This window comes from Oryza sativa, chromosome 2, assembly GCF_034140825.1.
Source record: "Oryza sativa Japonica Group chromosome 2, ASM3414082v1".
NCBI lineage: Eukaryota > Viridiplantae > Streptophyta > Magnoliopsida > Poales > Poaceae > Oryza > Oryza sativa.
The window spans coordinates 15,971,080-15,998,153 of NC_089036.1; the positions used below are offsets into that span (position 1 = coordinate 15,971,080).

The window sequence follows — 27,074 nt, forward strand, 5'->3', positions numbered from 1 at the left end:
ACCAGAGAAGGGGTGAATGGTTGGTATACCCAAAAACCGAAAACTTTTAGTTGGAATAAAAGTTACCCTCGAAATCGACGGAGATCGGTCTGACCGAAGTTGATCTGCCGGTCTGACCGAGTGGATGCCGCTGGTCTGACCGGTGTTGAACCTCCGGTCTGACCGCCGAAGTCGCCTGCCGTGCCTGTCGCCGCCGCTGGTCTGACCGCCCATATGCCGCCGGTCTGACCGCCGCTTGCCGCCGGTCAGATCGCCGGTTAGACCGCCGAAACCCGGTAAACACAAATCGAAGAACTCTTAAAGTGGATGACGACTTTATTGATTCTCTCTGTGTTTACAAAGTGCACCAACAGCACTCCTTACAAAAATTTCGACTAAACTCGAAACCCTAACTCAAAACTCAACTCAATTGCTCTCTAAAGCGATACCGGGAAGCCTCACGCTCCCCCTCTATTTATACATGAGGTAGGCAGCCCAAAGCCACGAACCAAACTCATACTAGGAGTCCTAAACACCTTAGGAAACCCACTAGTACAAGAAAGAAACTTTACATAACCAATTGTACCAAATTTGAACTCCTTCCAAATTTAACTCCGCATCCCATACACACACAATAACTCCATCGTATGCCATATGAAATCTCCATCAACCACGTGCATCAACTCTAGCCTAAGTATCCCGCATGATCTCTGACCACCACGGACGTCGTCTTATCCCCAAGCCGACTCCCGGTCCATCACCGCAAATACTCTCCCAAGACATCGAGTCACCTACACATGGAACAAACAAAGAAACCATATTCCGATACCAAGCTATCTCCAACTTGACTCATTAGCAGCAAACAATAGTATTACATACGTATAGTATCCATCTAGAAGTCATAATCACGAAATAAACTCGGATATCCAAATAAACAACCCGAAACCGAAACCGACACAGTGTCGGCCGGTCAGACCGCGGGCTGGCCGGTTTGACCGCGCGCATACTGCCGGTCTGACCGGCTACCAGAGCCCGGTCTGACCGGTCCACATAAAATGATAACCTGTAGATTCACCTGTGAAATCCGATCATCTCCAAAACCACTTCGTGAATAAATTCCAAATAACAAAACCGATAATCTCCAATGCCCAATTGTTCATCACAGAATAATAATCAAAAACACCTTTGATTTTACAATCTCCCCCTTGATGAACACATTGACAAACTCATAAAAATGTTTTGGTGTTAGGAAAAAGTAAAAACAAAAGTGGTAAAAAGCACACTTCGTACAAATATACACATCGTGCTAAAAAATCCAAAAGAAAACTTCTCCCCCTTTTTAAAAGAAGGAAATTCCCAATTGAACCAAAAACATGCTCTTCTCAAAAACTCTCCAAAAATTCACCAAAATTTTTTCATATTCCTTCTCCCCCTTTTGACAATGATCTCATCAAGCATAGGAATTATGTTCATTAATGTTCAAGAGCTTAGCATACATATAGCATATCATGTCATGTGTTGCAATAAAAAGAAGATAAACCCATCTATAACAGAACAAGCATGCATTAAAGTATAACCATGAACCAAAGATTTTTACAATTAAGCTTGAATCAACAATCAAAATTCATGATTTCATACAATTTATAATACAACATCTTAACAAGCACATAGGTTGAAGAATAAACACTAAACACATATACTTATTGCATTTATCACTCTTTCTCAAATAACCTTTAGCACAAAATAACCAAGAGAATTTTTTAGTAACTTTTTCTTTTCTGGAGCCTTTTTGTTCATATTTTTCTCTTTTATTCTGGGTACGTCCCTGTCGTCAAGATTGTTTACAGGGATTCGGCACCCATTATTTTGCTTACATCGAATACGTCCTTGTCGTCAAGACTGTTTCTAAGGATTCGATATTCATTTTTTCATATTTTTATTCTCTATTTCACAATGAGCAATTAAAGCTATTTGAGGAATAACAAGTCAATAAAGCATATATATAGAGCATTTATAAAACAAACCATATGCTAGCATCAACATTGCATATTTTCTTAATTCAAGTAGAATTTTGATGTCATGCATCATCTCCCTTAAAAGCAAAATCTAAATCTCATGAAAAGACTAGAATACATACAAGCTATGCTAGAGACAAATAAACCTTCAAAGTATTGCTAGCATGCACAAGAAAATACCATATACATAAACAAAGCTCTCTTTTCTCAATTTTTCTCATTGTCATATTGTTGCTTGATAAAACCATGAGGTACAAACTCCCCCTCAAACCATGCCAAAAAGATGAATTATTTCCAATTCACCACGAAGAAAAGCAAAACGATTAGGATCCAAATGTTTAGTGAAAATATCAACAATCTGTGAACAACAACTAGCAGCAGCAACATATTCAGATTCAGCAGTTGATTGAGTAACTCTAGATTGTTTCCTAGAAGACCATGCAATCAATGATGTACCAAGAAAATGACATGTTCCACTAGTACTTTTCCTATCAATTCTACAACCTCCAAAATCAGCATCGGAATATCCACTTAAGCATATAGAAGATGAAGTAGAATACCAAATTCCAAACTCAAGTGTATGATTCAAATACCTCATTATTCGCTTGACCGCTTGACGATGTGAAGCACGAGGAGAAGCTTGAAAGCGCGCACACAAATACACAGCAAATTGTATGTCTAGCCTAGAAGCAGTTAGATACAACAAAGATCCAATCATACTTCTATACTCCTTTTGATCAACAGCTTCACTATCTTCATCAGGATCCAACACAGCTGTAGAACCAATTGGTGTTGAAATTGGCTTGCAATTCTCCATCTTGAACCGTCTCAAAAGATCCTTCATATACTTCGTTAGTCCCCAAAATAAGTACACGATAGCCACGAGTGTGTGCGGGGTAACCAAGAAACAATACATCAGTAGAACGTGCCTCAAACTTATCCAAATTTCCAGATTTCAAGACAAAGCACTTGCAACCAAAAACACGCAAATGTGAAACTTTGGGTTAATGTCCAAATCGAAGTTCATAAGAAGTTTTTCCAAGTTTAGATCTCAAGAAAACCCGATTTGAAATATAACAAGCAGTGTTAATTGCCTCAGCCCAAAATTTTCTAGGAGTTTTATAGTCATCCAACATCGTTCTAGCCATCTCAACCAAAACACGATTTTTTCTTTCAACAACACCGTTTTGTTGAGGAACACGAGGAGAAGAAAATTCATGTTCAAGACCTCTATCATTGCAAAATTGTTCAAATGAAGTATTTTTAAACTCACCACCATTATCACTTCGAATTCTTTTCAAAGAACCAGGAAATTCAAGATCCAATCGAAGAAACAAACCATGAAAGTGTTGAAAAGCTTCATCCTTAGTTGCCATAAAGAAAACCCAAGAATATCAAGAAAAATCGTCAACAATAACTAACACATACCACTTTCCTCCAACAGATTGCACTCTAGCTAGACCAACAGTGTCCATATGTAATAGCTGTCCCGGTGCATCCGTCATCACAGAAACAATAGGAGCATGTGAAGTAGAAACCATCTTAGCATGACGACACGGTGTACAAACCAAATCAAGATCTTTCTTAAGTTTAGGCAAACCACGAACAAGATCCAAACCACTTAACCGAGTGAGATGATCAAAACCAACATGTCCAAGTCTATGATGCCAAAACATCACATCTTTTTCAAACTTAGCAACCAAACATGTTATCACAGGTGAAACAGGATTTTCAAAATCAGCTTTAAACACTCTTCCATAACGAGAAATATTCAGCACAGAATCACCACGAGAATCAAAAACTTTACTTCCAGTTTTCTTAAATTGAACTTCAAACTCTTCATCAACAATTTGTGAAACCGAAAGCAAATTGTACTTTAAATCCTCAACCAAAGCTACATTCTTCAACTCAAATTTATCATTTACCTTAACCAAACCTGTAGCGAGAACAACACTTGTAGCAGCATCACCAAAAATAATCGATTCAGTCTTAGATGCCTTCTTTAGGGAGGAGAACCAATTTTTATCACCGGTCATGTGCCGTGAACAACCGGAATCCACGATCCACACGTTCTCCTTCCTTGCCACCAAAGCCTACACACAAGCAGAAGTCGAAGCCTCAGTACTGGGGTTAGAAGATAATAAAAATTTAAGAATCCAGTACTGAGACACACGACCAGAAGATCCAATAGGCATATATCCATGTGCAAAATCAATTTTAGAATTTTCAGAAAAATTCCTCCGAGGCCGGTCTGACCGAGGTACAGTGGCCGGTCTGACCGGGGGCCGGTCTGACCGCCTCTGTACCGCCGGTCTGACCGGTGCCCGGTCTGACCGAGGCTGTTCAGCCGGTCTGACCGGTCGCCGGTCCGACCGCGGGACCCACTGCGGTCTGACCGGTTTTCTCGAGGGAAAACCCGATTTTTGCCACTTTGATTTTGCAAAAGCAATCTCTCTCTCCTTTTTCTGTTTATGAGCTAATCTGAAACAAAAACCAGCAATATGTCCATCTTTTCCACAAAAAGAACAAGTATATTTTTCACGATGATTAGACACATTGGTAGCATTATTAGATTTAGCAACATGAGCAACAACAGGAGATTTTGTATGCACAACATTGGATTTTGAAGAAGATGCACTCATAGTAGACATGATACCAGCAGATTTAAACATAGTTTTATTAATATCAGGTTTAACCAAAATCTCACCACTTCTAGCACCAACACCTAACACAACAGGAGGATGTCTAGAATTGTGAGCATAAGGATTAAAACCTAAACCACGGTTATATGTGCTAACTTTTGATTGATCCAAAATCATGTTGAGGTTCTTTTTACCATCAGAAAATCTTAGCAAAGAATTTTTCAAATAAGAAACCTCTTTTTCCAAATTAGTACAATTTTCACAATCTACCATGACACCTTTGCTTTTACGACATTTAGGGCAAGAAAGCACTTCATTATTTTTCACAACATCTTCCATGTACTCAACACGACCTAAGGCATCTTTTAGTTTCATCTTATTCAAATTACATGTTGAGCAATCCAAAACATCAGGAGGTTGTTTTAACTTTTTAGCAGAAATCATGTTAAACATCAAACTAGCATGAAAAGCAACTTGATATTTTTGCAACAACTTTTTAGTTAAAAACAACTCATCCAAAGTGCGTGTGTGCAAAGCAAAACTACAAGCAAGAGAAGATCTATTTTTCAAATCATGTGCAGCATTAACATCACTAATTTTTGAAATCTCATTCATTAAAACCTCACAATTTTCACAATCATCATCATTAGGAATAAGAGATTTTAATCTATAATCAATTTCAGATTTAAGAGATTCAATGATAAATTCCTGTTTTTTATACATCTTCTCACACTTTTTATTTTTTGCACTCAAAATATTAATAGCTTCCTCAAAAGCACTCACCTCATTATCTTCATACTTTGTGTCAGATTCACCACGCGCCATGAAGCAAACATCGGAGACGTTCTTTCCCTTATCATCATCTCCACTTTCACCATCTACATCACTTAGTGGCTCGAAGGCGACGCAAACTTGTTGAAAGGCCTTCCTAAGATTTTCCATCTTCCTCCCTTGGTATGAACCCTTCGACTTGTTGTTGTTGGGCTTGTTGTTGTTGGTCTTCTCACCATCTTTGTCTTCTCTTTTGCCTCTCCCAAGCTTAGGACAATGCGAACGAAGATGATCAATTGAACCACATTCAAAGCAACAATTTGGACCACCTCTTTTCCTGTTCCTGGCATTATTCATAGCTCGAGCAATTCTGTTAACAACCAAAGCCAAATCCTCCTCCTCGATTTGTTCGAGTTGATCATCGGATGTGGCACTAAACAGTAAGAAAAGACGACTTAGATGAAGAGGCATCAACATCTAAAGAGGAAGAAGAAGAAACCAAAGCACTCGATTTAGAATCAATTTTGCGAGAAAGAACATTTATCTCATGTGTTTTCAGTTTAGTATAAAGTGAATCCAAAGTCAAAGTAGACATGTTAACAGACTCCTGAATAGATGTAACTTTCATCTCCCAAATAGACATGTCGAGACCATTCAAAAAGTGACGAGAAATCTTAAATTGTGGATAATTAGCATCATAAGAAGAATCAACAGATCTAAGATCACTCAAAATTTTATTAAACCTAGAAAGATAGTCATCCAAAGCTTCTCCGGGTTTCATCTCAAATTTAATGTACTCCTTTTTAAAAAGATCTCGACGAAGCTCTTTAATGTTATTTGTTCCTTGATGAAAATTACTCAAGGCAACCCAAATCTCATGAGCAGTTTGAAGATGAGCAACACGATCATAATCAGAGCGAGAAATACCACTCAAATGAATGTTGCGAGCTTTGCAATTTTGTTCAATAGCAGTTTTTTCAGCAGCAGTATTAATAGCTTCAGGAATCACATAAGCATGAGAAACTTTTCTCCAAATATCATAATCTTCAGCCATAATATAAGATTGCATCCTACTACACCAATGAGAAAAATCCGTTTCATCGAAAACATGAGGCTTAGTTGAAAACCTAGCGGGAGTAGCCATGGCAAAAAACTATAGATCGATAAAAATCCAAAGAAGAAAACAAGGCTCTGATACCACTTGTAGGATCGAATCACAAGAACTAAGCCAACTAGAGGGGGGGGTGAATGGTTGGTATACCCAAAAACCAAAAACTTTTAGAGGAAATAAAAGTTATCCTCGAAATCGACGGAGATCGGTCTGACCGAAGTTGATCTGCCGGTCTGACCGAGTGGATGCCGCCAGTCTGACCGGTGTTGAACCTCCGGTCTGACCGTCGAAGTCGCCTGTCGCCGCCGCCGGTTTGACCGCCGGTAGATCGCCGGTTAGACCGCCGAAACCCGGTAAACACAAATCGAAGAACTCTTAAAGTGGATGACGACTTTATTGATTCTCTTTGTGTTTACAAAGTGCACCAATAGCACTCCTTGCAAAAATTTCGACTAAACTCGAAACCCTAACTCAAAACTCAACTCAATTGCTCTCTAAAGCGATACCGGGAAACCTCACGCTCCCCCTCTATTTATACATGAGGTAGGCAGCCCAAAGCCACGAACCAAACTCATACTAGGAGTCCTAAACACCTTAGGAAACCTACTAGTACAAGAAAGAATCTTTACATAACCAATCGTATCAAATTTGAATTCCTTCCAAATTTAACTCCGCATCCCATACGCACACAATAACTCCATCGTATGCCTTATGGAATCTCCATCAACCACGTGCATCAACTCTAGCCTAAGTATCCCGCATGATCTCTGACCACCACGGACATCGTCTTATCCCCAAGCCGACTCCCGGTCCATCACCGCAAATACTCTCTCGAGACATCGAGTCACCTACACATGGAACAAACAAAGAAACCATATTCCGAGACCAAGCTATCTCCAACTTGACTCATTAGCAGCAAACAATAGTATTACATACGTATAGGATTCATCTTGAAGTCATAATCACGAAATAAACTCGGATATCCAAATAAACAACCCGAAACCGAAACCGACACAGTGTCGACCGGTTAGACTGCGGGCTGGCCGGTCTGACCGCGCGCATACCACCGGTCTGACCAGCTACCAGAGCCCGGTCTGACCGGTCCACATAAAATGATAACCTGTAGATTCACCTGTGAAATCCGATCATCTCCAAAACCACTTCGTAAATAAATTCCAAATAACAAGACCGATAATCTCCAATGCCCAATTGTTCATCACAGAATAATAATCAAAAACACCTTTGATTTTACACTAACATATACGGAAATCTTGAATAGAATTATGAAAATGGCCTAAATAACTTCGTTGCCCTATATTTATGGAAATAATGAGTCGATAATGTACACTCTTTGATTAAAAAAACTCGTTTTAGAATTCTGTAGTCAATCTGAGTTAATTTTGATCATAATTATTGTTTTGACTATAGCGTTTGGATATAGGTAAATTACATGGAATAACATAGCCAAGTTTGATACTGTATAAGAAAAGCTTCTATAATACTCTTATTATACTTTTTCGACTATTTAAAAGATATGTAAAATAATTATGTAATCAAAATTATGCCTTATTGCCTTTGAAAATTCAAACAATATTCTTTTGTGACTAGATCAAGCCGTAGTGTTTATTTGGCAAGAAAAAAGTAAATATAAAAAGTCACCTAGGAGTTTTAAAAAAGCTTTTAATTTTTTGGCAGGTAACTTAATATTTTAAAGATTTGAGAAGACAGATATAACTTATGTTTTGAATCGCTGGTATATCATACTGTTATGTATACACAGATTACTCAAAATTGTTGTACTGTCAAAAAAAAAAACAACAAAAGATATCACCTCACATAAACACACTGGATCGCTGTTTCCTCCACGTGGTGCATTGTCCTTGGCTAATCACGGTCAAACTGCTTCGGTCAAACTTCACGTCCACGTAAAGGAACCGTAAACATCAGCCCGTTCGTTCGGCCGAGGCGCACCACCGGCCGGGCCGGCCTGCTAATCCTCGCCGTCGAATCGCCCCCCCACGCGGCACCAGGTAACCCTTCCCCGCCGTCCGATCGATCCAGCCGTCTCCCTCACTCGCTTTTGACTCGAACCAGTCCGCTCTCTGACCGGTGCGCGTCGCGTCGCGTCGCGCCCCTACAAACCCGCCCTCTCCCGCCGTTCTACGTTTCCCCCCATTCCGTTTCACGCGCGAGCGCGCTACGATACACGACGCGTACGTACGTCCAGTTCTTGGCTAAGCTTCAATTTTGCTTTGCTTGCTTCTCGCCGCGATCGCGCGCCATGGCGGATCCGTTCCCGGCGGCGGCGCGCGGCGGCGAGCAGGGTGGTGGCACCGCGGGGCAGCTGGTGTCGACGCCGTCCAGGTTGAGGACGGCGGTGGCGTCCATGCTCAACCGCACCGGCCACGCGCGCTTCCGCCGCGCCGCCCCCGTCGTCGTGCAGGAGGAGGAGGATGAGGCGGCGGCGGCGGCGAGGGATGCGGTCGTGCGGTGTGACGGGCTCAGCGCGTCGGCCAGCTCGTCGTTCCCGTCGTCGGTGACGGGGGTCACCGGCGATGGGAGCGTGTCCAACGCCCGCGCGGTGCTCCCGGCGGCAGGCGACGGCGACAAGCCGCCACCAATGCAGTCTGCTTCAGATTATGCTTCTGATGGCCGCCTCAAACGCAGCAGCGACGACGACGGCGAGCGCTGCCACTGCTCCAAGAAAAAACGGTGATTAAACACACACACCTGCACGGCTGCAAGGACTTGATCGATTTGCTCCAAAACGACATTAACGATTCTGTGATGAACTTGCAGGAAGGCGTCGTGGAGGGCGAGGCGGCGCATCCGCGTGCCGGCGATCAGCTCACGGAACGCCGACATCCCGGCGGACGACTATTCGTGGCGCAAGTACGGCCAGAAGCCCATCAAAGGCTCGCCTTATCCACGGTAACACATCGATTTCTGAATATCTGACCGTGCGATGGAGAGATATTCCGACGGCGGACACTGACTCCACGTACTATACGTACGTTACATATTGCAGCGGGTACTACAAGTGCAGCACGGTGCGCGGGTGCCCGGCGCGGAAGCACGTGGAGCGCGACCCCGGCGAGCCGGCCATGCTCATCGTCACCTACGACGGCGACCACCGCCACGGGGAACCCGGCCATCGACGTCCCGATGAGGCGGCAACGACGACGGAGCACAGGACGACTGACCAAACTACTGGAAGATTGCTCTAGATAGTAGTGTCTATGCATGTAGACTCTATAATCTATATATAGAAACAAACTAATCTAATCAATTGACCGTTTGAATATTGGTTAATTTCTTAGTGCTCTTTCATGCACGTAGTATTTGCCAATTGCCATGTACATCATATCTAGTTTAGACTATTGACTGATGTGATATCCATGTAATTGATCTGCTACCTCCCTCACTCTCTTGATTAAGTATATGATGGTTGATATTTTCATGGTTTTTAACGTGCAACTTTCACCATATCTTTTCTATTAGAATAAGAAAAAAACAAGACACTGAAAGTCATGCAGCGGCAGCGCCGGTGACCTTGGCCTCGGCGAGCAGCGCGGCAGTGGTGTGATGTGATTAATGTTCTAATTTTGTTCAAGTTGAGATTCCTTTGCTTTTTTGCTACCACTGAATCTGTATTTCTATGTGATTTAGTATATATGCCACACGGTTAATTTGAATATATGAATTTTCAGTTTCTGTACTTCAAACATAATTAATTTTGTGATTCAAGCTTTATTGATTCATTCTGAGCCGGCTAGCCGGCTTAGTGTTTTTTTTTTGGCTCAGTCCAGTTCGAAAAAAATTTGTTAATATACTATATTTTTAATAATTTACGTTTATATACAGATTTGTAAAAATATACTTGCCCCGCGGGACGGAAACATGGAACTGCGATGGTCCCGCAGCTCCAAAACGCGGGACCGTCGGTCCCGTAGAATGGTCGCGTGGGACCGTGACGGTCCCGCAGGTACAAAATGCGGCAGCGAGGCGGCCTGCGATTTTTATCGTTGTTTAGCTCTGTTTCAATACTGTTTGAAACTATTTGACACCGTTCACACGCGCGGTACTGTAGGTTCACGCGCGGTACCGTGCTAAACAGGCCGCAACAGTGCCGAATAGTGCAAACAGTACCCCCAAACAGTGTTGAACAGTGCCAACTCAGTGAATAAATCGCTAGCCAACTTGCCCCGGCGTTTTGAAACCGCGGGACCGTCGAGGTACCGTGCGACCGTTACGCGGGACCGATGTCCGCGTTTTGGAGCTGCGGAACTGTCGCAGTCCCGCGTTTCTATTCTGCGGAACGGGTATATTTTTACGAATCTGTCTTGGTATATAAACATAAATTATTAAAAAAATAAGTATATTCGTAATTTTTTTCCGTATCAATTCTCACTTCTAGCACTGATGTGCTCCATATCATCAGTGCCACAAGTGTTGTACCCGGTTGGGAATCTAACACAAATGAGGATTCTCCCAACCGACACTGGTGGGAATTTGTGTGCGTTAAGGTGTAGCCTCCCGAACACAGCAAACTTATGAAAGTACTTCTAAAAACAGACCTATACATTCTGTTATTATTTTTTGTTTTGAAACAAAGTAGTATAATCAAAGCACTATGTAGACAACACATCAGTCTCAGGTTAGCCTTACATAGTATGAAGCCACCCTCTAAAGTACTCCATCTTTTTTAATATATGACGCCGTTGTTTTTAAGATAGGTTTCACCATTCGTTTTATTTAAAAGAATAATCTATTTAATTGTGACTAAAATCATACAGTACGATTCAGACGACGAGATAGTTGAGTAAGGAAATATAAACCTCTTTGCCTTGAAACAAATAACTCTATATGGGCTGGAGAATTTGGGTTTGAGCCCAAAGCACCCCAAAAAAGAGAACTGGTACAGGTAGCCACCGAGCAGCGCCGCCGCATCGCCGCTCTCGACGTCGCCCCCTTCCCGATTCGATTCCGCCTTGCCGGCGGCTAGGGTTTCTCGGCTCCTGCTCCTCTCCACTCCCCTACCATGGCGGACGAAGCCAACCGAGCGGTGAGTGAGTTGCCGTCTTGCGCCCGTGCCGCCGGATCTCGCCGCGGCGAGCAAGGGAGCGTGCCCTTGTTTGAGTTTCCTAGTGGTTTCCGTCGCGCTCGCGGTAGTGGTGGTGGTCTTCTAACTCCCGTTTGCTTTGCCGCGCTGCGTCGTGCAGGCTTTCGTGGAGCTGCAGGGTCGGATGATCGACACCACCGGGAAGATCAAGCAGGTCCGAGCTCGCTGCCCCCCCCCCTCCCATTCCCCTTTCCCCGTGGAACTAGCTCGTTCTTGCATCTAAACGTTTATTATCCCATCTCTAATTTATTTGGTGCTCCGGTCCTTGTTTTGTTCCGTGGACTGGGGATGCTTTCGTAGTGTTCGTCCTGTGCCGTCGCTAGTTGAATCTTGTCGCGAATGATGGTTTTTAGGTTGATCTGTTGACGATGTCGACGCTTTTTTTTTTTCGATGCATCTACGAATTGCTGTGCTACTTCAAAAGCTTGTAGCTTTGATTTTCAGAGGCGACACTTCAGTTTGCGGATGTAGCCTTACTTCATACGTTTTGTGCGCTTGTTAACTCAAGGCCATGCGCATATTTAACTGCATCAACCAGCAAAATGTTCCAACTTTTGGGTCTTTTTCATGTGGAAAAACTACAGGAGCTTTGATCCTTGCCAAAATAAAGGGCTCCGATTTCGGCATCAAAGTTGAGATCCCACAAAATAATTAAGTTCTTATGTAGTTGATTTTGGAAGGAACATCTTAGCTGATGAATGGAATAATGTGCTAAATTAGTTTCAGTTGATCTTGATTTAGGATCATTCAAGGGAAGGGAAACCAGTTGGAAATCGTGTTTGTTTGCAAACTGCAGGTGAATATGCCAAGGTTTTCTTGCATTTGGACTTTTGGAGTTCTTCTGGACCATGTATATCATGAGATTTTTAATCAATCACGAAGTATTGTAATCTATTTGTTGTTATGCTTTGCAACTCAAAGTACTAGTTTTTCTCTTAGTGCATACTATAACTCTTATCGGCCATTGGTTTGGTGGTCGCAGATTCGGGCCCTTATTAATATGAACTGTTATGGTTTTTTTTCTCATTTGTAGTTTTAGGGCCAGATAGGTTTGACCCTTCATACTTTTACTTGACTGCCTTGACTGGATATCCACCACAGTTTTCCATGTTGCATCTAACTCCTATGTCTCTCTATGGTATATATCACATAATTTCCAGAAACAAAGATTTCCTAGATAAGGACAATTGTCAATGTCAGGGTCAAGCTGCTTTGGCTTTACTTCAAATTATAATTACTCTGTTGAGATATATTGGGTGTATTTTTACGTTGCTAAAACTTTATGCAAGCAAAAAAAAATCATATATGTAACAACCATTTCGCCATATTCCATGTATTTCTTAATGAGGGAACAATAGCGCGACACTTTTATCGTGAAATGCTTTTCCTTAATGAAAGTGGGAATGGGGTGCAACATCTTCTGTTACTCCTACGTATTTTCTTCACACTATGATTTCAATTTTCTGTTGCCACAAAGAAATGTATAATATGATGGTTCATGGCTGTTTAGATTATTAAAATAGAAGTTAGCTGTTTGATGGGCAGAACATTATTACTCAGTCCTGTAAGTAATTGTTTTTTGCCCTTCTGCAATATAAGAAAATGTTTACAGGTATTTTCTAGATTGTAAATAAGGATAAATGGTTTGAATTATTATTTTTTTTTTTGCCTTTCTGGGTTTCAATCATTGTGGATGTTGTGGTAGCTAGGGGTTTGTTTTGTTTCAAGCTTTCTTCTATCTATCCATATAGGTTTCTGTGAAACCCTGCTCCATGCTTTGTGAGTGCTGTCAATATGTTGGAAGTTTCTTTCAGGAATTTCCTTCGTAACGCATCTCATGGATGCCAAAGCATTGTTGACACATAACCTCTAATATAACAATGCTGTTTTTTTATCAGTTGCAAACTCAGATGCGCTCTAAAGAGGGTGAAAAGAAGCGTGCTTACCTCACACTGGAGGAACTTCGCCAATTGCCAGATAATACAAACACTTACAAGACTGTTGGTAAGAAAGAATTCTCTTTCACTATATAATCTTGTTTTGCTATCTGAAGTCAAGGGGCTACATATGTTTCTTTTTTGTTTTTCTGGTTGAGTCAAAGAGTGGCCTTTTGGGCTAGCTTGCTCATAGGACGATAATGCTAAACTCATCTCTAGTACCGAACGATGGAACTTGTTGATCAAGTGGCATTCTTATTTACATCAATATATAGTTGGTTCACACATTCTGATTTTTTGAGAGATCTCTAATATTTAATGGATAATCATACCATGGAATGTGACCAGAAAAGAAAAGTTGTTCACATACATAATCTATGTCTTTTGTAGTTACCTTGTCAGTTGACCAGTGGTGACATCTGAACACTGTACTGAGTTTGTTGATACCTTGTGGTTGTAGCATATTATCTTAAACAGTCTTTGTAGTCATAGTTACATCATCTTAATCATTAAATATCCTCTAATATTTAGTGGATAATCATATCATGAAATGTGATCAGAAAAGTTGTTCACATACTTAATCTGTGCCTTTTGTAGTTACCTTGTCAGTTGACCAGTGGTGACATGTGAACACTGTACTGAGTTTCTTGATATCTTGTGGTTGTAGCACTAGCGCATCATCTTAAAGACTCTTTGTAATCAATAGTTACATCATCTTAATCATTAAACATCTTTGGTGCATCATTCGTTCTGTCTTGCTTTACGTGATTACTAGGCTAGTGATTTAGTTTTGCTATTCATCATGATGTAATCATGAATTGAAATTAGGTTTATTCTAAGTATATTATCCAAATTACAGTAAATAAAATTATATCTTCCTTTCTGGTTTTAATGGTTTCTCCTTTTGTTTGCAGGTAAAGTGTAAGTAACTCAATATCACTTCTGGCCTGGAAAGTCAATTTCATGCTCTTGTATATGTGGTGCCCTGTAATAATGATTCCATGTGTTTCCTTATTACCCCCATTTATTTATTTCTAGATTTATTTTGGAGCCAAAATCACTCCTGCTGAATGAGCAAGAACAAAAGCTTAATGACAGTGAAAGTGCAATAGCATCGATGCAGGTATGCTTGAACCTCTAGATATGTTTCTTACCTTTAACATGTCGAAACTCTAGAAGAGGGAGAGTTCCTGACTTATTTATTACTCATATGAACCAGACTTCCAAGGAATATCTTGAGAAGCAGTTGGCAGAAGTGGAGAACAACATAAGAGAGCTACTTCAGCAGGACCCTGGGCTGGCACGCCAGATCCTATCAATGACAGTTCAGTGAAAAGTAGTCTTTTTCTATCTTTGTGAGTTTATTTTGTCGAATGCAATGCTAGAATTTGTTAATTCGACACAACTTGCTTTTGCTCCTCCTGTTATGTCTCTGGTGCTTCGCTGTAATCGGATAGTGTATATCTGCATTCTATATGATGGAATTTGTTAGCTGATGGGGTGAACAATCCTTGGCCTTGCCTTAAATCTACTAGGGGTCCAATTTGTCATGTATTGTGGGAATCTTTTAGGCAGTAAAGTGACTACATTTCATAGGGGTTGGGATTATTTGGAGCTACAGAGGTGCATCATCAGGTTTGAGTCCCTTTCTGTGGAATATATTTGTAAGATTGCCATGGTTAAGTCAGCAGGGAGATGCCATGTCGGCGAGGTCCTAGGTGATGAGCCAATTGATGCAGTATTCTTTTAGCCTCTGTAGTATTGGATTCCATTCAGATGGAAACGCATACATTGCTTATGTTCTCTTGTTAAACCTGAAACTATAACTGAATTCTTGTGTTTTCTGATCTCAAAGTGTTTCAGTTCATGTGTTACATCATGTCATCATGCCATCCTATTCCTACCATTATCCTGCTGGGACTTGCAGAAGTTATAAAGCTTCATTTGCCCGCATATTTCTCTTTGCTTCTGATTTCACCTTAATCTCCCAATCAAATGAGTATTTACTCTGTACATCAACTGCACATGAGCTGATATCTGTTTGGCCATGATCTTTGTCTTGGAAGAAGCATGCAGAGTTTTTGTGATGTTATTTTCTAAAAAAATTGACAGCATGTCCCCATAATTGATGGATGGAGAGATGAAAAATTGCAATATAGGAACTTGAAACTTGGAGCATTCAGACAACACAGAAACTTGGAAACAGCCATATAGAAGTTGATAATGTTGTGAGATAAGTTTTTGGATCATACATGTCATTTAAACAAGTTTGTGGAGCATATAGAACAACTATTCTAAGGGTAGGCCATATTCACTTGTACAATTTGGCCACAAAATATTATTGTTGGCCTTGTCCAAAATACTAAACAGAGACCACAAAAAAACTATAGTTAGTCCTATCGAAAAGGCATATATCATTCTTGCCCAAAAGATATCAAGCCATCCTGTACAAAAGCCATGTAACCATCTTGCAAAGGCTGGAACAGATCTTGATCACAAAGAATATCATCATCACAACTTGGTACTGTCACAAGCTGGGTAAAATCACTAATGATATTGTATTGTTGAAGCACCACATTTTTTCCTTTGTGGCCGCCATCATCCTTCATTTGTACCTGTTGTCACTGTAAAGCATCATTTTTCTTTGAGTAAATTTCACAAAACCCCGTGTTTTGGGGCTTCCGTTACAAAAAACCCCGGGTTTTGCAATTTGTTTCATGAAACCCAAGGTTTTAGAGTAAAATGTTCCATAAAACCCCAGGTACAAACTTACATCGTTTATTTGACTAATATATTTATCTATAATAATTGTAAAAAGAATATATGATATACTTTTTAGTACATCTGTAATGTTAGTTGCTTTTTAACAAGCGTTGATAATCATGTTTTGATCACATGTGTATATTTAACCTATTATTATATTATAATCAGCAGATATTATGTTAAGCTTTTCCAGCGCAAAATTGAGAAAAAAATGAAGTAGACAAGAAGAATATGTCCTTTTAGCCAACTAATGTGAATTGATTAAAAAATAATCTTATGTAATAATAAAATGAGTATTTTACATGAATACGAGGTTTCATGAAACATTTTGGTTCAAAACATGGGGTTTCGTGAAACAAAACACAATAACCAGGGTTTTATGTAACGGATACCCCAATACCTAGGGTTTTGTGAAATTTACTCAATAATAAAATATGAGTATTTTACATGAATATGAGGTTTCTTGAAATATTTTGGTTCAAAACATGGGGTTTCATGAAACAAATCACAATAACCGGGGTTTTATGCAACGGATACCCCAATACCTGGGGTTTTGTGAAATTTACTCTTTTTCTTTTGTTTCTGCCAATGAGAAGTCAATTAATTAGTTAAGCAATTTTTGGCAACAACATACATAGATGAGTAGCTTGCATATGATATACCTTTACTCCCTTTTTTTGTTGGTATTGTACATTTAGGATTCTTGCGCTTCCCCTTGCGTAGCTTATCAATCCAAGTTCTAGTTCTCCTTGAGTAGTTTGACTGGACCTCCTTCTTTAGTTGTGCATCACTAAGCAAATCATCTCTTTGCTGCGCATTTGGGTCAACATTTTCTTTGTCCTCGCAGGGCTCATTTGTACCACCAGCAGATATTAAATTGAGTTTCTCCTCTAGCTGTGTACAAAGGCAATCAAGTGCATTTTCTAATACTACACAACATTCTAGAGAGTGAACTACTTTATGTGCCAAATTGTGAAACTTATGAGACATAAACTTGTACCGTAGTTGAGCTTCCAATTTTGGATTTGCTACCACATTCCTTCCTTGCCTATCTTGTATATTTCCATTGCGTGCCTCTCTAGTCCATCTCTTTAAGATATAACGTGGTGGCAATTTCTTTATATTCATTAGATCAAGAACTTTCAGACCATGTGCACATAATATTCCTGTCCTTCCAAACATTCTACAACTACATGAAGCTTTTTGGTTTCGAGGATCACCGATCACTATGTACTCCACCTCAAAACTAAGCTCACCAAGCAAATTCCCAACAACATCAGCATATTTGTGTTCTCCATCCAAACTCTAACGCATACAACCATGGATTTTTCATATTCACTTTGGAAAGCTTCAAAAATAACTGGAGTGTACACTTGGTTTGCTTGAACCAACATAGGTGTGCACATTAGTCTTCTCGGTAGCTTCTTCCTTGCCTCAAATTCAGACTCTAGTTCCTTATCTCTTTTCTCTTGCACTAACCTCTCAAAATGCTTCAGAAATCAAATGATATCAAAATCTAATTTCAAATGGTTCTAAATGCATTGTTGAAGCTCTCACTTAGCTATGTACTTCTCACTCCTAAACTGAAGACATCTCTCATATACCATTCAACCTATTTCTCTTTCACCTTGTAAATGCTATCTAACCAAGTTTGCTTATGAACTTTGGATCTCATAATCTGAAATTCTTCTTCAAATGATGTCTCATCTTCGTGGCCAAACATACAAGCACTAAAATCAGAGAGAATATGAGATTCCTCTTCACCTTCGTCTTCCTCTTCACCTTTATCTTTCTCTTCACCTTCATCTTCCTCTTTACCCTTCATTGGAGACAAAAATGCTTGCCAGCATTCTGCATTATGTGAAAGGTGCACAGTCCATGATATGATTCTATGAATACTATCTTTATGGCTTTTCCCATTGTTGCATCTTGATCCGTGTAAATAGTTGTAGGTTGCTTTCCATTATGTGCAGCTAGAAAAGTCTCAAACAACCATGTAAATGATGCTTATGTTTCATCAAATAGAAGTGTAGCACCAAAAATAGTGGTTTCTCTAAACTGATTGAGCCCAAGAAAAACACCAAATGGCCTATATTCTTTGTTTGTCCCAAAAGTTGTGTCAAATGTGACAACATCACCAAAGTGTGCATAGTCGAGGACCATCTTAGAGTCAGCCCAGAATATGTTGGTAATATGCTCCTCACAATCCAGCTGCAACGCATATTGAAAAGATGGGTTCTCGGCAATTTTATCGTGGAAATACTTCAACATACTTCATGCCTGTTCAAAAGCCAATTCCCTCTAACGCTTGCCTTGCAAATAATTTTTGTGGTCACGACAAGTGTAGCTAAGGTTAAGTGTCCCACCAACTTGACGAGTGGCCAACTCATGGGCAGCTTTTGGCCTAATACCATAATCATCAGCTGTTTCTATTTCGAAAGCTTGGAGTTCTGAAATTTTCCGTTGTGATTTCATCAAGTGGAAGGTCTCTAGTAAGTAGAGTAGATGGTTGTGTTCAAGTACAACATCAGTGACTTCATAATTTCCTGCACCTCGATCCAACGAAATAGTCATCCGAGCTTTGCAATCAGTTCTTGTTTCAGCTCTAAAACACTTTGTTACATGTTCTGTTTGCCTTTTTGTTCGATGACCTTCATTGGAACAAACATACCTGCATGAAGTCACCTTACCATCCATTTTGCTTACATTTGTGCATCTTTTCCTCACATCAAAGCCAGTACGGCCGCCATATGCCACCCAAAACAACCAACACTCATCTGGATTTCTGAACCTCAAACCAATTTCAGGTATCTTGCTATCAAGTTCCGCCATTGCTTTCCACAACAATGAATTGCCCAGTACTCAAATTTCTGAAAAAAAAAATCCAAACTACAATAATTAGAACACCTATTTTATTATCTCAAACACACCATTCAACCATAACTTATCAGAAAGACGGCGATACCATGGATAGGCGCGAGCGAGAAGCTATAGTTTGCGAGAGCTCTTCGGTTGGCCGGCAGGGGCAGCGCGGCCTCCTCAGGACGCAGGGGCGGAGCTAGAGAAAAATGAGGGGGGGGGGGTTCCTAACTTTCTTTAAGTAATACCGACATATATAGTTTTAGAACTATATTATACTGAATAGTTGTATACCCAATACATATAAGCATCATCTCTCTAATTAATGGCAATATACAACAAGAAAGTGCATGGAAAAATTTAAAAAATGTATACCATAACGAAGAAACCAACTGATAATAATATTTGTAAAGTTGAATAGTTGATAATGTGTAAACTTAGACAAAAGACCTCTATTCCCAAAACATATGAGTATATCATGCGAAATGTGATGTCACCATCTTCATTCCTCCATGCAACAATGACCTTAACAAAGAGAGGTGTAGTTTAATTATCAACAAAGAATAAGTCATGAAATGATTTGATATAAATAAAAATAGTTACCTATTCAACTTTATCATATTTGAGGGTGGTCATCTTCAAGAACCACTTGTTCATTAGTAACTTTCTTCATTTCTTCTTTCTCCATATAGCAAATCAATCTATGACACAAGTGTTTATCACCGCTGCGATTGGATAAAATATTAGAGAATCTATCATCTTCTCGCACATCAACAATATAAAGAGAAAGATGATGGCTAATTTCTCTTAATTCCGAGGGAGTAAAGTCAGCTGGATACATTTTTGCTAATCTCACCAAATTGTCCACATTAAAATCATGAAATGAATCTCTAGGACTAAAAGAAGCTGAACAAACAAGCAATTGAGAGGTAGTCTCATTGAAACAGTTGTCAATCTCTTGAAGTAGCCAATCAATAATAGTATTAAAGCAATCCACATGGTAATGATGCATATTTGTTATTCCATTTTTCCTCCGTGGCCTTTGTGGATCAATATATGTTTCTTCCATTTCCAACTTGATCATGTCATTCTTGTCACAGAAGGCATACACATCACTTAGCAATTTTTCCGAACCATCTGTTCTAAACCCATTCAAGAGAGACCTAGTTGATTTCACACATTTAATAGCATTCACAATATCCTAATCCTTCCGTTGCATTGCTAATGACAATGTGTTTGTGATCATCAATGTTGTCAACATGAGATGCAAATAAAAGGCGAAGTCAAATGATTGAAAATAGACTAGAAGACCGTTTGCTTGATCTCTATGTGAACCATCCCTTTCATCATTTGACGCATATTCCAGCACCTTGACAATTGTCGGAAACATGTCAACCAAACTTTTTAGTGTTTTGTAATGAGAACTCCAACGAGTATCTCCGAGCCTTTTAAGGCATTGCTCTTGAGTTAATCCACTCCCAGTTTGAATTAGCCCACATCCTAAAGACTTAGCCACTTCCTCATTATTGATATCTCTAATCATATCTCTTCTTTTTGATGATCCACCCACAACATTTAATAAGGTAGAAATCATGCTAAAGAAATTGCTAACACCTTTATGTTTTCTAACAACAGCTACAATTACCAATTGCAATTCATGAGCAAAATAATGAAAATAGTAATCTGAACTACTTTCCATTGGGATCAATGCCTGTAAACCATTGAACTCACATCGCATGTTGCTAGCACCATCGTATCCTTGTCCTCTTACTTGGCTCATGCTCAACTTGAATTTGGTAAATAAAGAATCAATGACAGTCTTGAGGTAGGAGGAAGTTGTTTCCTTCACATGGACCAAACCAACAAACCTCTCTTTCACAATTCCAAAGCTGTCAACATATCTAAACACTACTGCCATTTGTTCTTTGCAAGATACATATCGAGACTCATCAACTAGTAAGCAAAAAACATCATGCCTCATTTCTTCGATAATTTGATCTAAGATTTGATTTGCAAAACACTGAGTGATGTCTATTTGGATTTCAGGAGCGACCATTTGGTTATTAATAGTTGTATTTTTTTCCCACCACTTTGCCAAACACGGGATCATGGGCTGCTAAGAAATCACGGATCTGCAAAAAATTTCCTTTGTTGTATGACTCTATTGACTCGTCATGACCATGAAAAGGCAAGCCTAGCTTCAGTAATTCCCTAGCAACATCAATTGATCCATTAAGATGGATAAAATAGGCCCTCTTAGCAGCATCACTTGCTTTTTGCATATTAACATCAATGTTTTGATTTCTTTGCAACAAAGCATCACAGTTCTTCATTGCTTGATTGTGCAGGCTACCAACTCCACCTACATGCTCTCTTAGCCTATCCTTTCTATGATAGCCATTCCATCCAACACTAACAAATGCTTTATATCCTTCTTCTTTTTTATTCCGGTCCCTAAACAAGAAGCAGAAGAAACAATATGCTCTATCTTTGGACTTGCTGTACTCAAGCCAACCACCAAACTCATCAAACCATTTTGGATTGAATTTTCTATCTTTGTTCGAAATAACAGTTATGGGAAATACATGATCACGAGGTTGGCAAGGACCATTCTCTAAGTACTTTCTTCTTACCTTGTATCTTTGGTTAGGATGATAATCATCAATTTCTTTCCTTAAGCCCGGATCAAATTTGATCGTCTCTTCCCAATTGGCATCATCTAGTAGAAGGGATGAACTCCCGGATTGTTGGTACAATCCGGTGCCTTTCTTTTAAGAAATTTCTCCATAGAAACCTATTAGAGACCAAATAAAAATTTTCACCCTTTATATTGATGCAACAAATTAAATATGAGAGTTGAGAGAAAGCGCTCACTTGCTCTAAGTGTTGGTTAACGGCTGTGATTTTTTATAAAAGCACAAGCACCTGCAGCCGTTCTACTCCGAAAATCCCCTCCATTGACTGCAAACAAGAAACAATAACCTACTCATTGGTAGACTTGCAAAATTAAAAGAGGGGAGCAGCAGGGAACAACCACACAAGACTTAACAATTGGATTTGGAGGCGATACAACCGATGTTGCGTTGGGCACTTGGGCTGCTTGCCTGCTTCTGCTTGGGCTGCTTCTGCTTAGGCTAGAGTTGGTATTTCTTAACGACATTACTAGAAATATAATTCCCAGCAATGGCACAGAAATACTCCTGGTATATTATGGTTACAGAGTTCATCCGCAAGCGCACGGATATACCATTGTAGCATTTCACCCGAGAGTATTCCAAGGGTATCGTATTTATTTAATCCCATGGGAAGATCATAGTAGAGAGAACCCGACTAATAATTTATATGTTACTTGTAATAATCATAGTCTAAGTAGGGGTTAAGATAATCCAAGGGTAGAGTGACACACAAGCAGGGAGCTACTCATTCTCATACTAAAATATCTAAGCTAAGTGGAAAGAAAATAGAAAGAGAATCTATTCCTATATTTCTAGTATACATAGTATACATACATTCTAGTTATATGATATACTAGCTAATACCCTCTATCCAATGCCCTCCTGGTTCTTCGAGAAGCCACCCCTGACTGCCGAGTTTCTTACGACAGCCCATCATGACCATACAACCAATGCTAAATACGGAGGATTACCCTCCTTAGAGAATTAACTTATGACTATAGACACGCGTTGAGGAATACCCGTACTGAGCAGTCACCATCAGCGGCCCACCTCTCATCCGCAGCATATAACTCCAAATAATAATATCCAGTAATCTAGACACCATGCCTAAACTACCAGATACTACTCTAATATCATCGGCATGACATAGAGTAATTGCATAAGCAAACACTATACCCGTACCAATGCATCTCCCAGATAAGCTAGCAGTATAATCAGTATAACATGAACATAATGTAAAGTTGGCATTCATATACTCGAGAAGTATTTCAATACCATAAATGTATATAGAAGAGTATTCTAAATAAAGTACAAAGCTTACAAAAGAGAAGAGAAGAGCTACTAGAGCTATACTCGAACTCTTCCGAAGTCTTCCGGACTCCGATTTCTACCCCATTCCTATTCCACTAGCTTGAGAACACTAAACTAACTTGAGAGAATATGAGAGAGCTCTTGCTTGAGGTGTGTGTGTGAAGTGAGGATGAGAGCTCCTTTTATAGCTTGAGAATGACGGTTGTGACGGTTGGAAAGGTCGGTAATACCCACCAACCGTCATTGGGGAGTCATCTCAGCCGTCCAGGAGAAACCTAGATTGAATGGCGTTGCCAGGGGGGTGGGGTTCGGCCGAACCATGGGTCGGGCCGGCCTGGCCCAAAATCGGCAGGTGGCCTCCTTCCTCCATTACTCTCATACGCAAACTTATAAATTTTGGTCTAGTTCATCATGTCAATTCTGAGTTCTTGGCCCATTCATTCATAAGTCTGATTTTCGACATCGTCCGATTGATTTATCGTCTAATTCGATGTCGATTCTCCTCCACTTTATGGTTATTCCCTACAAAAGGTTAGTGAACCAAATACTAGTGGAATATTATTATTCTAACATGGATATGCATTGCAAGCATAACTAGTTCTCTATTTTGGTAATATTGACGGTCGAAACTGATAGCTAACGACCGTCAACAGCTAGGCGGCTGGCCAGCTGGGCGGGCAGGCGGCCACCGGCCGGCGGCTGGCTCGGGCACGGCCAGACAGCCTGAGGGGCGCACCGGCGTAGTGCAGTGCCACAGTGGGCTGGCAGACGGTAAGACCACGTCACAACGATGGACCGATTGGTGAGAAAGAGAAACAATCGCGAGTTTTGATTTTTTTTGGGAGAGGAAACATCGCAAATCGAAACGGTGCCGCCTTGCATCGCTCAACCCTACCTCTGTCGTGCGCGATCGACCGAAACACGCGACTTCTCGTATGCCACATATCCTTTTCTTTGTTGGCCCTTGTAGAGTTATAGTTTTGGGCCAAAGGTTTGGGCCTTAGGGGGAGGGCGTTCCCTAGTTTGGGTTGGGGGAGTGCCTATATGGTGAAATTATGGGGGTAAGAGGCTATTTAGAATTTTGGGCCGGGTTCTTGGGCACCCCCAGCCCATTGGGCTCCGCCCCTGCTAGGACGTCCCCTCCTCCACACGTCGAGCTAGGCGGCCGCCCGCCTGCACCAGTGTGACGTCAGGCCCGGCGGCTGGCCACGCCGGGACGGCAGGGCCCCGGCCCTGGCCTTGCGCGGTGGTCGCCCGGTCTCCCTCCCTACTCGCGGCGAGCCTAGCGGTCTGGCGCCTCTCCGGTTACGGCGGCGGCGAGCCTCCTAGCTGGCTCGTGGATGGCCGGATGCAGGTGAGGTGAGCGCGGGCGCTTCGCGCGGCGGTCGCCTGGTTCCCTCCCTACTCACGGCGAGCCCAGTGGCCTGGCGCCTCTTCGGTCGCCGCGGCGGCGCGCCTCCCAGTTGGCTCACGGCGGTGGCCGAGCGAGGGCGATGCGAAGTGCGCGGGATGGATTGGGGGCGCTATCTCCTGCCTGGATGGATTGGGGATTATTTTGGACCTGCAGGCGGGCCCAAGCAACGAAGTCGTTGGATTTGTTTTAGAAGGCTGAGATCCACCCTATGTCACCTTGTGACATGCCTATACTATGTCACCCATTCAGAATCCCTTCCTGCCACCCCATCTCGCTGTCGCAAGGAGAAGAGAACGAGAAGAAGCAATGAGGAAGAGAAAAGAGAAGGAAAGAAAAGAAAAGGAAGGTGAAACCTATTATAAATTATTATTTTTTAATCGGATATTCATTGATATGTGGGTCCCACCATTTTTTATGATTACAGGTGCCACGTCAACGCCACGTTAGACGAGGACTCAGTCAAACCAGCCACGTAGATGCCACGTCAGTCGAAACTTTCATCCAAACCTTCTTGGGACCTTAAGAGTTGGTTTTATATCTGATATTTCGGTTTAGGGATAAATTTCAGACTCGATGTCAAATTGAGGGACCTCAAGTGAACTTATTCTGCCTTAATACTACATGCCTTCACCGCTTTGGTTTGGGCTAATACACTGCAATTTTCGTTTGTGGATGTGGGCTCCTGCGTCGCACCGGGCTCCGCCCCATCACTGGAAAGAGGGCGTCGTAGAGTAGAATAGACCGACGCAGCAAGATAAGATGCTTCGGATGCCTTGTATAGTGTCCTGTAGGAATCAGATTCATTTCTTTGCCTACTTTTTACAATTTGACCTTCCTTTAATTTAGATCTTCTTTTGCAAATGGACTTCCCGCAGTACTTTCCAGGAAATGCATCCACATAGCAGGGCCTCCCTATATAGAATAGTTAACGTTTTGCTACTTCATAGAACACACTAGGACAGTTATCACTTTCTGAGTGGGGGTATTGTGAGAGAAAACGAATCGGTCGAAGAGTAGCGAATTGTATGTGGTTATTATAGGCCTATGCCATAGGACATGGCGACATGTCATGTTTGTGAAATAAATTCTGAGAGGGTATGTTTTTAAAATTATTTAATGAAAATGTTTAAATAATGAAAAGAAATCGCAACACAAAGCTAAATCCCCAAGTCCTAACATAGCAAGGCGCCAAATAAAGGTAACACCAAAGAAACACCGGCTCGATAGCAATGAATTCGTCGGTTTATTGGGGTTTAAGTCTTGATGGTCATAAATATTGTAAATCCTGCTATATGTACAACCTACTACTCTCATCTGACTGTGTCACATCCATCATTTACTAAGCTTGTTTCTCACCATGCAGGCTCAGACAAGCAGCACCTACTCCCTCCGTCCAAAAAAAAAAATTTCATTCCTACCATCCCAAGGTGAAAATAATAGAGAGTAAGAATGACTAAAATACCCTTAATCATTGAAAAAGTAGTAAGAGTGATAGGTAGGTAAATAATATTGAAGGGATAAAGCTTCTCGTTTTACGTGCTGAGGGTAGGTAGGATGGTAGAAGTTGGTAGAAGTTGAGTTTTTTTTTTTGACGGAGGGAGTATGCTTTTAGCCCTTTACATGCTAGTCAGATGCAAGTTATACACATGGTCGGATGCATAGCAATTTCCATATTGCAAACACACGGTGCATTCTCAATGTAAATTGACAGTTAACATTCGTCTCATTTGAGTAAAATACGATGCCGGTCCTTAAAGTTGAAGCGTGGTATCACTTAGGTCTATGATCTTGTAAAATCAACATTAAGGTCCATCAACTTGTTTAAGTGAATCGTTGTGGTCCAAAACACGTTTGACCGTCCTACGTGGCTATCCAGCGTGGCTGCATATTTGCTATTAGACCCATCCGAGCCCAATCCACCCTCTTCTCCCCCCCCAAATCATTTTCTTTTTCTTCTCCTCTCTTTTTTCCCGGTTCTTCTTGCTGCCACTGATGACCACCGACAAGGTCCCCATGGCCGCCGCACCCCTCCTCTCCACAATGCACCCTTGTCAACTGCCCTGCAGGTGAGTTGGCCGGCGAGCTCGCCTCGGTCGTCGTCACCGAGGTGGCCCCTGCCTGCGTGCCCTTGAGCTCTTGCTGCCACCATCGGGATCGAGCTCGACAAGGTGGCCGTTGGGAGCTCGACAGAGAAGAAGGCAACTACGGTCATGGCCTGGCTCGGTGAGGGGGGCAGCAGTAGCCCGGTGGAGGAGGCGACCTGGAAGACGGCGGCAGCGATGACGGAAGAGTTAGGCGAGGTAGAGGAGTGTAATAGAGGTGGCACCCATCTCTTCAGCTCGACGACGCCCGACGACTTGGTGGACGGGCAAGCGGAATCTGCGGCGCGAACTCACCGCCCATGGCCAAGCCTCCAAGCTTGCCGCTACCCAATCTGCCGTCACCGGGAACAGGAGAGACCCTCACGGATCTTGA

General features: G+C 41.4%; 2 protein-coding genes and 1 pseudogene across 2 annotated transcripts; 2 read left to right on the forward strand and 1 right to left on the reverse strand.

Annotated features, from left to right (window-relative positions):
- The first annotated feature begins 8,692 nt into the window (after nucleotides 1–8,692).
- LOC4329309 (WRKY transcription factor WRKY51-like) lies at nucleotides 8,693–9,988 on the forward strand. The gene is made up of 3 exons (XM_015769356.3): nucleotides 8,693–9,230; nucleotides 9,318–9,449; nucleotides 9,547–9,988. Exons 1-3 carry the CDS (start codon nucleotides 8,800–8,802, stop codon nucleotides 9,743–9,745), a joined length of 762 nt encoding a protein of 253 aa, XP_015624842.1. The 5' UTR covers nucleotides 8,693–8,799; the 3' UTR covers nucleotides 9,746–9,988.
- A 1,424-nt stretch (nucleotides 9,989–11,412) lies between these two features.
- On the forward strand, nucleotides 11,413–15,085 carry LOC4329310 (prefoldin subunit 1). Its single transcript, XM_015767739.3, has 6 exons — nucleotides 11,413–11,583; nucleotides 11,741–11,794; nucleotides 13,539–13,644; nucleotides 14,492–14,498; nucleotides 14,616–14,700; nucleotides 14,797–15,085. Exons 1-6 carry the CDS (start codon nucleotides 11,560–11,562, stop codon nucleotides 14,908–14,910), a joined length of 390 nt encoding a protein of 129 aa, XP_015623225.1. The 5' UTR covers nucleotides 11,413–11,559; the 3' UTR covers nucleotides 14,911–15,085.
- Nucleotides 15,086–15,991: 906 nt separating this feature from the next.
- Nucleotides 15,992–19,172, reverse strand: LOC136355242 (protein FAR1-RELATED SEQUENCE 5-like; annotated as a pseudogene).
- Between the last annotated feature and the right edge of the window lie 7,902 nt (nucleotides 19,173–27,074).

Excerpts from the sequence above, each read along its gene's own strand:
- LOC4329310 (XM_015767739.3), top strand. The coding sequence starts at position 11,560 with ATGGCGGACGAAGCCAACCGAGCG. Across the intron at positions 11,795-13,538 it reads CCACCGGGAAGATCAAGCAG|TTGCAAACTCAGATGCGCTC; the intron begins GTCCGAGCTCGC and ends TTTTTTTATCAG. Across the intron at positions 14,701-14,796 it reads GTGCAATAGCATCGATGCAG|ACTTCCAAGGAATATCTTGA; the intron begins GTATGCTTGAAC and ends CATATGAACCAG.
- LOC4329309 (XM_015769356.3), top strand. The coding sequence starts at position 8,800 with ATGGCGGATCCGTTCCCGGCGGCGGCGCGCGGCGGCGAGCAGGGTGGT. Across the intron at positions 9,231-9,317 it reads CACTGCTCCAAGAAAAAACG|GAAGGCGTCGTGGAGGGCGA; the intron begins GTGATTAAACAC and ends ATGAACTTGCAG. Across the intron at positions 9,450-9,546 it reads AAAGGCTCGCCTTATCCACG|CGGGTACTACAAGTGCAGCA; the intron begins GTAACACATCGA and ends TACATATTGCAG.